This window comes from Geotrypetes seraphini, chromosome 17 (genome assembly GCF_902459505.1).
Source record: "Geotrypetes seraphini chromosome 17, aGeoSer1.1, whole genome shotgun sequence".
NCBI lineage: Eukaryota > Metazoa > Chordata > Amphibia > Gymnophiona > Dermophiidae > Geotrypetes > Geotrypetes seraphini.
Window position 1 is genome coordinate 25,395,296 of NC_047100.1, and position 12,474 is coordinate 25,407,769.

The 12,474-nt window shown below is 43.1% G+C and overlaps 1 protein-coding gene across 10 annotated transcripts in view; it reads right to left on the reverse strand.

The window, feature by feature from the left end:
- Positions 1–12,474, reverse strand: part of FRMD4B (FERM domain containing 4B) — a 451,582-nt gene that overhangs the window by 15,152 nt on the left and 423,956 nt on the right. For all 10 annotated transcript variants that reach the window (XM_033926696.1, XM_033926695.1, XM_033926694.1 and 7 more), the window contains 3 exons: positions 3,063–3,139; positions 919–1,057; positions 333–474 (listed from right to left, as the gene is read on the reverse strand). In XM_033926696.1, coding sequence (XP_033782587.1) covers positions 333–474; positions 919–1,057; positions 3,063–3,139 — 358 coding nt within the window. The remainder of the gene's footprint in view (positions 1–332; positions 475–918; positions 1,058–3,062; positions 3,140–12,474) is intronic.

The following is a 12,474-nucleotide window of genomic DNA, read 5'->3' on the forward strand; positions in this document are numbered from 1 at the left end:
CATGGCAACCTCATGAAGAGGTTTTGGCAGCCATTTTGAAAATGGAACCAGCACAGGGCAACAGCAATCCCGAGTTACTCCTACCCCAAAGAGGCCATTAGACCACTGGGCCTTCTAAAGTAGGCCTGGAAAAGGCCTAAGAGTGGTGGGAGAGGGGCAGAGAGTGGTTGTATTGCAGGCGAAGGCGGGAAGGAGTTTTGGTTTCAGCAGAAAATGTAATGGCATTTTGGACCAAAACCAAAGTATTGGCAAATTCAGATTTCAAGCACATTTCAGCACTGAAGCCGACACCAAAATTCAGTCGGCCTTTACTTTGTCCATAAAGCTCCTACCTGAAGAGATCAAAGTGCCGTCGCTTGCCATAATAAGTGGATTATTTCCTTCCATTATGACGAGTTTGGAGATCTTTTGAGCTACAGTTTCTGTAAGTTCCATTGCAATATCGTCTAAACTTTTAGCAGAGGGAATTTTTGCCTGCAAGAGTTTAAAAAAACACATCAGGCCATTAATGAGTCTTCTAGTAATCACAAAAGGTCACAGCTGGTGGCCTGTCAACTCTTCCCATTTCAAAGATATACAAGCACTTAAGACAAGAGCAATCAAACAATTTTGAGCTTCCCATGGCTTATTTGTTAATATTTTACTGTAGCATAGCAATGCCCATGATTCTTCAATCTAAAACGCAGAACGTGACTCAATGAAGATAAAAAAGAGAAACAAGAAACCCGACTGATTAATTGTTAATAGTAAACATGCACCCACATTTGTCTAAAACTGCAGTGCCGGGCCTTTGCACTGGAGGATTGCCCAAGACGCATCTCATAGAGCTTATACAGTTCTTGCGCATCTATATTCCAAACGGAGAACATTTGCCAGGTAGTTATAAACAAGTCTAAGGCAACCTGGCCAGGAACTTACTTTACTCTGTTTCCTGTCCAAGTAAAATTGATGCTGGCTGATAGCCATTACCCAGATGGATTTGATTAGCGAAGTGTTTGCATACCAGGTCTGTACCACAAGTCCGCTCTGTCCAAAAGTTCTTCTCGACACCGATATTCTAGATGATCAAAACACAGGCAAACTAAACCAACTTCTGCTCAAAGCTGGACATGTTGACTGCACACCTAGCTACAACCTGCATTTCCTAAACAGACATTAGCCTTTTGGGCTCTCTCTCCTATAAAGTGTGCAGGAAACGCTGGCACAAGCCACAAGCAGGATATTGGCCTAGCACATATGCATTTGGCAGACACTGCTAACTGCACCTACTATAACAGGACTTATCCATTCCTAACCTAAGATCATATTCATGCACCTTTCTGACTTCATGGGCAACTTTCTTCACCTTCACCCCCTTATTTTCCAATCCCTATTGCTCTATAGGCAGTCTCTGGGTTAAGAATGAGTTACGCTCAAGTCAGATTTGTATGTAACTCAGAACTTGTACAGTGGTGTAGTAAGGGAACTTAGTGCCTGGCACAGAAGCACCTGACTTTGCTGCCCATGCACCCCCCATTCGATGGGCTCTTCCCCACTGCCCTGACATCACCACTTCTCCAGCTCTTCCCCCGCACCCCCCCCCCCTCATACCTCTTCATATCTTCACCGGCAGCAAGCGGGCTGGCTGGAATACCTGCTTCTCATGCCAACTGAATCTTCCTTCTGATGTCACTTCCTGGCTACGTGAATAGGAAATGACATCAGAGTGAGGGAAGGGGCCAAATTGAACAGCACATAGGTCAGCCTGCTTGTTGCCAGCAAAGATTTGAAGAGGTAACACTGGGGGGGGGGTGCCCTTCATAGATTTGCCCTATTCCTTTCCACTGTTTGGGGGGGGAAGGAGAGAAGTCCTGGTGCCCGGGGAAGTACACCCCCCTGCCCCCTTGCTATACCATTGGCTGCAACAAAGATCATGTGGAAAGCGACAGGGGAGTGGTCAATGGCAATCGTTCTGAGGAAAGGGATACCAGAGGTGTGCCTCAAGGATCGGTTCTTGAACCTGTTCTTTTTTACATTTTTGTAAGTGATATTGCTGAAGGGCTGTCAGGTAAGATTTGCCTCTTTGTGGATGATACCAAAATCTGCAATAGAGTAGACACCCTGGATGGTGTGAATAACATGAAGAAAGAGCTGGTGAAGCTTGAAGAATGGTCTGAAATTGAACAGCTAAAATTTAATGCTAAAAAATGCAAGGTTATGCATTTGGGCTGCAAAAACCCGAAGGAACGGTACTGTTTAGGGGATGAAGATCTTATGTGTAAGACAGAAGAGCCGAACTCAGGGTTTGATTATATGTGATGATCTTAAGGTGGCCAAACAGGTTGAAAAGGTGATGGTGAAAGCTAGAAGGATGCTAAGGTGCTTAGGGAGAGATATAGCTAGTAGGAAAAAGGAGGTATTGATGTTCCTGTATAAGATTTTGGTGAGACCTCATTTAGAATATTGTGTACAATTCTGGAGGCTGTAGCTTGAAAAAGATATAAAAGGATGGAGTCAGTCCAGAGGAAGGCTACTAAAATGGTATGTGGTCTTCATCATAAGGCATGTGAGGACAGACTTAAAGATCTCAATATGTATACTTTGGAGGAAAGGCAGGAGAGGGAAGATATGATAGAGACGTTTAAATACCTATGTAATGTAAATGCGCATGAGTCAAGTCTCTTTAATTTGAAAGGAAACTGCAACGAGAGGGCATAGGATGAAGTTAAGAGGTGATAGGCTCCGGGGTAATCTGAAGAAATACTTTTTTACAGAAAGGGTGGTGGATGAGTGGAAGATAAGAGATTGTGTCTGAATTCAAGAAAGCCTGGGATAGGCACGTGGGATCTCTTAGAGAGAGGAAGAGATAATGGCTACTGCGGATAGGCAGACTGGATGGGCCATTTGGCCTTTATCCGCCACCATGGTTTTATGTTTCTATTCCAGAAATATATCCTCCCCCATCTGACCTTATAATACCCCTTCATATTGTCCAGTTGGGAAAGATGGCCTTAAGTATATGCTTGACACTTCTCCCTCCTTGCATGTGTTGAGCTGGTTCAGAAATTAAATTAGAGACTCACCTGCGAGGGTCGTGGACTTCGACAGCAAATTTCTTGTCACGGAAGTACAAGTTCTCTAGCTGCTTCCACTGAAACAACTATGGAAAAGTGTAAGAAAAGAGAGTCCTTGATCTGCTGTATATATTTGAACCTAGGGCAGGCAGCTAGTTAATTAAAGATCTTAGGTCTCCTTTTACGAAGGTGCGCTACGGGTTTTAACGCGCGCCCCGGATTAGCGCGCGCTAGCCAAAAATCTACCGCCTGCTCAAAAGGAGATGGTAGCGGCTAGCGCAGGTGGCATTTTAGCCTGCACTATTCTGCCCGTTAAGGCCCTAGCGCATCTTTGTAAAAGGAGCCCTTAATTGAGGTATTAATATTTATGCAGATAAAAAAATTATTATCTGTACAGAGGCAGCACCTTGCAAAGTCTCAAAATGTTGAAACACAATCCAAGTTTCACAGCATGTATATATGTATATATGTACACACATACACACAATTGAACTTCGTTTCCCCCCCAGTTAGAGGATGTAAGCTCAAGACACCACCAATACCTTCTCTCACACCAAGCAGCATTTTGGGGTAAAGATCTAGAACAATTGCTCACGCCTTCCACTTATGGGGAATTTAGGAAACGCCTAAAAACATATCTGTTCCTGAAATATCTAGACAACTGACCCGTACAATCTTTCTCTTCAACACCAGTTCCCCTTGAATTGTTCATTCCGTTTGTACCATCTTTAATCTTTGTAAACCGCATAGAACTTCACGGTCATGCAGTATATAAGCTGTTATTATTATTATATACAGCTTATATACCGCATGACTGTGAAGTTCTCTGCGGTTTACAAAGATTAAAGATGGTACAAACTGAATGAACTTAACATATATATATATATATATGCTGTGAAACTTGGATTTATTTAATTATAACAGTACATAATACATACAGTATTCTAAAACAATTACAGTCCACATCAAGGAAGAGAGAGGAACAATATTTAAATATATTCACATCATATAAGAAATATTGCCTGTGATACAAAACATTTAGGTCTTAGTTTGAACATCTGCCTCTTTAACCAACAGGAATCTTTCTAACTGATCAGGTTCGAAAAAAACCATGCAAAATATTTAAATACGTAATCGCGCATTTAGCTGGAAATTTTAGGAAAAAAGTTGCACTCAGTGACGAGACTTGAGATTTATATTGAAGAAATTGTTTCCGCATATGTTGGCTGACTCTACAGGCATATATATATTTGTAGGAATAAAATAAGCTAAAATCTTTGACCCGGTTTTAATTTTGTTTCTAAAGTTCAGAGTTCTCCAGGGCCATTTCCAGTAAGAGTCTTTCCCCTCCCACTCTTCCCAAATATTGGGGATAGGGCAAGAAAGACTCTTTCAAGGACAGAAACATTCGCCACTTTCCATTCCCTGTTACTAGTCAGACTCGCTTCATCCTTAATACCTCGGCCTCTGCCACCAAATGTGTTTACTAAAGATCACGGAAGAAAAGTGTGCCTCTCATTTATAAAATATTTGATGGGGGGAAAAAACTCTCTCAATCAAGTCCTTTATACCTCTCCATGTTTTTAAAACTCGAAAACAACTTCATCCAAATATTACATTATAACAGAACATGCCTTTCTCCTCTCAGGCCGACTTACTTCCTCTACCAGTTCAAATTACAGTGCAAACAATTCGTTTTTTCCTTTAACTTGATGCCATAACCAAGCTAAATATTAAACAAATACTTCTAATGCACTGCCAACCTATACATCATCATTGATTAAACAGACCTTTTACAGCCCCAAAAGAGTGAATATGGAGTTCAAATCAATGATGCATTTACAGCAACAGTGCTCATGGCAAGTCTGTGCTAACAGGACACAGACTAGAGAATGATACGGGGACAAATGTTTCCCCGTGCCCGCAGGAACTCAATTTCCCCATCCCGTCTCCATGAGTCTTGTCGCAGTCCCTGCCCCATTCCTGTATGCTCTGCCTTAACCGCACAAGCCTCGAACACGTATGATGTTAAAGTGTTTGAGGCTTGTGCAGATGAGGACGGAGTTCAGGCATTGGTGGAATGAGGCATTATGACATCACAATCTGAGCTCTAGAATGTTGCTATTTATAATGTTAAAGTGTTTGAGGCTTGTGCAGATGAGGACGGAGCTCAGGCATTGGTGGAATGAGGCATTATGACATCACAATCTGAGCTCTAGAATGTTGCTATTTATGATGTTAAAGTGTTTGAGGCTTGTGCAGATGAGGACGGAGCTCAGGCATTGGTGGAATGAGGCATTATGACATCACAATCTGAGCTCTAGAATGTTGCTACTTATGATGTTAAAGTGTTTGAGGCTTGTGCAGATGAGGACGGAGCTCAGGCATTGGTGGAATGAGGCATTATGACATCACAATCTGAGCTCTAGAATGTTGCTACTTATGATGTTAAAGTGTTTGAGGCTTGTGCAGATGAGGACGGAGCTCAGGCATTGGTGGAATGAGGCATTATGACATCACAATCTGAGCTCTAGAATGTTGCTACTTATGATGTTAAAGTGTTTGAGGCTTGTGCAGATGAGGACGGAGCTTAGGCATTGGTGGAATGAGGCATTATGACATCACAATCTGAGCTCTAGAATGTTGCTATTTATGAGTGTTTGAGGCTTGTGCAGATGAGGACAGAGCTTACAGGAATGGGGCGAGGAGAGGGACAATGACAAAACTCGCGGGAACGGGGCAGGGAAATTGAGTTCCTGCGGGGACAGGGACAAAATTTGACCCCTTGTCATACATAAGAATAGCCTTACTGAGTCAAACCAAAGGTCCATCAAGCCCAATAGCCTGTTCTCACGGTGGCCAATCCAGGTCCCTAGTACCTGGCCAAAACCCAAGGAGTAGCAACATTCCATGCTACTGATCCAGCGCAAGAAGTGGCTTCCCCCATGTCACTCTCTACTCCAGGATTTACACCTGATACACAACCCTAGAATTCTATATCACTGCGCCTAAAGTTCTGGATTGCCCCTTAAACACTTATGCCCCTCCCATGGTCACACCCCCTTTTGGGTTGTATGCAAAACACAGTGATCGCACAGCATTACAGAATAACATGTAGGCAGATGCACACATATGTCCAAAGGAGCACCAATTAACACCAGTAATTTATTGTTAATAGCTTGTTAACTAATTAATTTGCATTCACATCTGTCCTGTGCAACCCAAATCTGGGTGACCTTTATAGAATCCAGGCGGAGGGGGGGTGGCAAGTTACGGTTAGTTTTATTTGATACACTACTCTTCTTTAAAAACAATACAAGTGGTCACATACATGGGAAAATGATCTCTTATCGTAGGCCTGCACAACTCCAACCCTCAAGGGCCAAATCCAGTCGGGTTTTTAGGATTTCCCCAGTGAATTTGCATGAGATCTATTCTCCTGCACTGCTTCCATTGTATGCTTATTGATCTCATGCATATTCATTTGGGAAATCTTGAAAATCTGGCCTGGCGAAGGCTGAAGTTGGGCATCCCTGTCTTACAGAATACTAACTAGTGGAAAAATACAAGCTGTGATTTGATGGCCTTTGCTCTGCCAGTGGACACGCACATAGGAGAAACACGCAAGAACATAAGTAAATGATAGAATTCTATCATTTCTGCAGGTTTGCGCTAATAGGCCTGGGCATTTATACCTGTGAAAGTGTTCGTGCCTTAAATATAAGCACATTTTGGCGATGTGCTAGGATTCTATAAGGAAAAGCAGGTGCCTATATTTGGGAAGGGGGGGGTATAAACCAGAAGCCATAACCAGAGCTTTACAAAATCCTAAGTGGTATAGAAAGGGTAAGGGGCGAATCGATTTTTCACCCTTTCCAAAAGTACAAAAACCAGGGAACTCTAAATTAAATTACACGGGAATACTTTTAAGACAAACAGGAGGAAATATTTTTTTTCACTCCATGAATAGCTGCGCTCTGGAACTCGTTGCCAGAGGATGTGGTAACCGTGGTTAATGTAGCTGGGTTTTAAAAAAGAGGAAAAGTCCATAGCCTGCCACCGAGACAGGCATGGGGGAAGCCATTGCTTGCCCTGGGAATGCTGCTACTCTTTGGGTTTGTGCCAGTTACTTGTGAGCTGGCTTGGCATCTGTTGGAAACAGGAAACTGGGCTAGATGGACTATTTGTCTGACCCAGTGTGGCTCTTCTTATATTCATTTATTAAGAGCTGTGTCATGGAATTAACCCTCGTAAAGACTGTGAATCTCGATGCACCTCACACTATGACGGTCTGAACTCTTGGGAATCCCTGTGGGGAAGACAGCACTTTAGCCAGCGTTTTACAAAGTTTGAATTATAGCTTCATTAACATTGGAATCTGTCCCTCATGTTTTAACGCACATCTGTCTTCTGTCAAAAAGGCTAGGGTGACATACTGGAGAAAACATTTGAAGTTGAAAAATGTCACTACGCAGTAATTTATCTTGAAAAATTGTAAAAGAAAAGGGTTATTTTTCCCCCCCCCCTAAAAAGCTGCTTTGAAGCCACAGGTTGGCACTTGACTGCGTCCAGCAATGCAAAACAAGATTACGGCTGATTCAGATGGATCCATGTACCGTACTCATGTTTCATAAAGTCTATAAAATAATCAGCCCTCACGGGAGCACAGTGCCAGATTACGGAGCATTTTTTCATAGGCGTAACAAGGAAAATCTCTTTAGTACACCTGACCCATAGTAACCACAGTAAAAAAAGTATATTTCTATATAATCAGCCCCATAAAACTGAAATCTTCATGTTTGCTTCTTTAGCAGGCGGAGAGTGTGGTGCAGTGGTTAAAGCTGCAGTCTCAGAACTCTGGGGTTCTGGGTTCAAACCCACGCTGCTCCTTAATTCCCCCCATTGCCCCAGGTACATTAGATAGATTGCGAGCCCGCAGGGACAGACAGACCTGAATAAATTCATCTAAACCATTCTGAGCTTCCCTGGTGAGAACGGTATAGAAATCTGAATAAATAAGTGCTTCTGTACACACATGATGTAAAAAGGCAGAAGAGATAACGAAAGTGTCATCCTTACCAAGCGTCAGGGATTCATTTAGCGTTCTACAGTCCAAAAGCTTTCATAGTTCAATGAAAATAGATCCCGTTTTCTTTCTGCTTAGCTTTGCTCCTTCACTTCAGTCTCAAAAGGGAGAACTTTGGTTTCACTGTTCTGCCCGTCCCACAGCTGACACCCCAGTGACATCACAGGAGCCGCACCTCCTCTATTCCACCCTTGTTCAAGAGATAGAAAAGAGCGAGGCTGGCCGAGAAGAGATTTAATGCACACATTTCTCACAGATGCTAATCATCTGTTCGCCAGGTCATCCTTCCAGGTTGCCGGAAGTCAAACTTAAATGCAGTTCCCAGGGAAGAAAATACTCCAGGACAAATTTTAACACACTGGGGCTTCCAACTGCCTTGTACATTTCAGGAATGCAACAGGTTATACAGGGTGGGTCTAAAATTACAGCGCCTCTGTCCTCCACTTCACTGCAGGGCCCCCCTTAATTATGAGGGCACCTCTTTGGCATTCTTTGTTCGATCGCTTATCTTGCTCACTTTCTGCTTCCCTACCCATTTCGGTTCTTGGCATTGGGGAGGGGGGGGGTTCTCCAATGATCACAGGCTGCCTCGGAGTGTCAGAAATATAATAGCTAACCTTTAACCATACAATTCCAGCCTCACAAGATAATTTCAAGACACAGGGGAGAAAGGGCTATTAGGCACCTTCGGGGCCAGCCTTCAAATGACCTTTTAGGTCCCTTGGCTCTTTCAGACACTCGCGATTTACCCTCCCCCCTCCCCCACGATACCAGAATAATCAGGGTATATGGGCTCTCTGAAAGCTGCCCACCCTCTAAGATGGTAAAACAATCTCCTGTTATTTCTTAACTTAGGCCTCCTTTTACTAAGCCGCTTTAGGGCTTTAACGCGCGAAATAGCGCACGCTAAATTGTCCCGCGCGCTAGACCTTAATGCCAGCATTGAGCTTTGCGTTAGTTCTAGCCGCGTAGCGCGGGTTTAGCGTGGCTAAAAACGCTAACACAGCCCTAGTGCAGTTGTCAGGACCTATTGTTCTGCTTTGATTATCACTGCTCTTTTCCCCTAAGCCCTCCCCTAGAAAGCACTGCCCTAGGCAATCATCTGATCCTGCCTAATGGCAGGACCTGCCTTGCATGTTTTAGCTTTCCCTTCAGTACGACTGAAGTTCTAGTGTGTGTATAGAAGATGGAAGCGGGAAGGATGTATTCAGCGATGCGGGAAAAATGTCAAAAACAAAGAAAAGCAAAAAAAATAAAAAAATCCCCCCCCCCCACCACGTAAATACAGTAAAGGAAGCCAACACTCGCTTTAAGCATTCTGCATTTTCTGAGCTGGATCAAAGGGTTAAAAAGTCTGCAATAGGGCTGGAACTGTTAGGTTCTGTTTTAATAAATGACTCAACAGAAAACTTATAGGGCTCTCTGCTAAACACTCTTTTTAGACGCGTGATGAATCAAGTCGCGTTGGATGTGAATGGAACGCAGCCACTCGAGGTTACTAGGGGCTCCTTTTATGAAGGCGCGTTAGGTCCTTAACGCTCGGAATAGAAACATAGAAAGATGACGGCAGAAAAGAGCCACAGCCCATCAAGTCTGCCCACTCTATTGACCCACCCCGTTGAGACTGAGTGCTAGTGACCTAGTTCCTTAACTTGACCCTCGTAGGGATCCCACGTGGATGTCCCATTTATTCTTAAAATCGAGCACGCTGGTGGCCTTGATCACCTGCACCGGAAGTTTGTTCCAGTGATCTACCACCCTTTCCGTGAAGAAATACTTCCTGGTGTCACCACTAAATTTCCCCCCTCTGAGTTTGAATAGCCACCTCTGCCTCCTCTTGAGCAGGTGGTAGTTTTTCGGCTAAGGAGCCCCGAGTAACTATGTTGGAACTCTCTTGTACTTACAAATAAAACACACGACAGCACTTAGAAGTTTTCGCTCATTTCATAATATCACAAACTTGCACGTATGAACTACCGTTCAACTAAGTATGTACCACAGTGTGTTAAGAGAGATCGACACGAGAACACAATTTTCCCTTTTCCTGTCCCTTTTCCTGTAAGCTCTGTCGTCATCTGCACAAGCCTCAAACCCTTTAAAATCGTAAGCGTTCAAGGCTTGCGCGGTTAAGGCCGAGCTTACAGGAATGGGACACGGACAAAACTCACGGGGATGGGACGGGGAAACTGAGTTCCTTGTGGGGACAGGGAAACATTTGTCCCCGTGTCATTCTCTACTAGAGAGCTTTACCAAGGGCCACTACACTTCTATAAAGGCGTGAGACTTTTTGAAGGAGTAATAAATAAATGTGACAGCAGTAAATGAACCTCTGTGACCACACTATTAATTGCTTTATTGGGTTTTTTTTGGGGTAGGTATCATGGTCTGCGAGGCTACCAGACTTCTTCAGGAGCAATACAGCTACTAGATTTTGCGGTTCATAGACAAAATTGCGCGAGACAACGGCACGCCGACAACTGAGCGCAAGGTTGACGGCGCGCCGAAGAAAAGCACTATTTTAAAGGGTTCCGACGGGGGTTGTTGGGGGGGAACCCCCCTATTTTACTTAACAGACATCGCGCTGGCGTTGTGGGGGGGTTTGGGGGTTGTAACCCCCCTCATTATACTTGAAACCAAACTTTTTGCCTGTTTTTTAGGGAAAAAGTTCAGTTTTAAGTATAATGTGGGGGATTACAACCCCCCCACAACGCCAGCGCGATGTCTGTTAAGTAAAGTGGGGGGGGTACCCCCCACCCCCCGTCGGAGCCCTTTAAAATAGTGCTTTTCTTCGGCGCGCCGTCAACCTTGCGCTCAGTTGTCTGCGCTCAGTTGTCGGCGCGCCGTTGTCTCGCACGATTTAGTCCCGTCACCGATTTTGCTACAGTATCAGCACACATTATTAGCATAAAATAGGGGTATGCAAGCCAAATATTTTTGTCTTGCTTTGTTTCCTGGGACTGCATTTTTTTGATTTGCAATACCGCAAGCTTTTTTTGAACAATTGCGCGCACCATTGATAACACAGGAAAAAATAATCAGATCTTTTCCTGTCATCTTGGATTAAAAATGTTTCAAATAAATGTACATCCCTAGTAAATAGGCCTTACTGACAATAATGGGACTTACATTAAAACAGCAGCAACAGATGTTAATGCATTAATATAGTTGAAAAAAAACCCTAATCCTTAGGCTTGTAAGCCTTTTGAAGCAGGGAAATACCTATTATATCTGAAATATAACTTGCTTTGAACTCGATAAAGCAAGTAATTAAATCCAAATGAGTTATTTTTGAGTCCACCTGTGTATGACATGTCAAACGTATTTCTTTCATGAAATATAGTTTCAAGAGATTCTCTAACAAAAGTATTTTAGCTCCCATCTTAGTCACAGCCAACCTAAGAGAAGATTAGAAATTTTACGTCAAAAAGGCGTCAACCTCCCAGTCAGAAAAATTAACTCATTTATAGTTCCTATGAACTCACCCTTGCCCCAAGGAAGGAAAGAAAATATTTTCCTGGGAATATCTGGAGTAGCTTCTTGAATCCACTTAAGATAATTCTTATGTGCTATCGAAATTAGCACACTCAATCTGTATAATATCTGGCTTTCCAACTACTGCAGTCAGCTTTAAGAACCTAGGCTGAGCCCAACACAATTGCTAAGATCACCTGCATACCCCTTAAAAACTGTGAACTTCTGAAGCCTCCATATCCCGGTCTTGACAAAAAAATACTGCAGTATCTGCACTGATAATTATGTAATATATTTTCTTGCACTGTGTTACCCTTATCCACTTATTTTTCTAGCTATACTTTTGTCATTGGGTTCTTCTGGTTGTAAGACTGCCCAATTTCTGGGAGGAAGGGCGCGCAATCATGGATGTTATTAATTTGTGGTAAGAGATTTCTCTCGCCTGCTCTTGAGGTTTAAATAAGACCAAGTGAAATGCCCTCACATTGTGCAAATACATTGTCTACAAATTTCAAAGAACTTAAAGTTTCAAGTTTCAAGATTAAATAGCTCAACTAATGGACTCAAAAGTTAGCTAAACTTCAATATGTCAGTGGGTTCCGCTGCATGCAAATCTCTCTTATGAATATTCATTGTGGATATCTTGAAATCCTGACTGGCAGGAGTACCTCCAGAACTAGGTCTGGCAAGCATCTCATCTTTTCTTTGGACTGACTCTTTTAGTCTTTCCACACCAATAAAAACATAAGAATTGCTATACTGGGACAGACCAAAGGTCCATCAAGCCCTGCAGTGGCCAACCCAGGTCACAGGCACCTGGCAAGATCCAAAGAAGTAAAACAGATTTTATGCTGCTTATCCTTG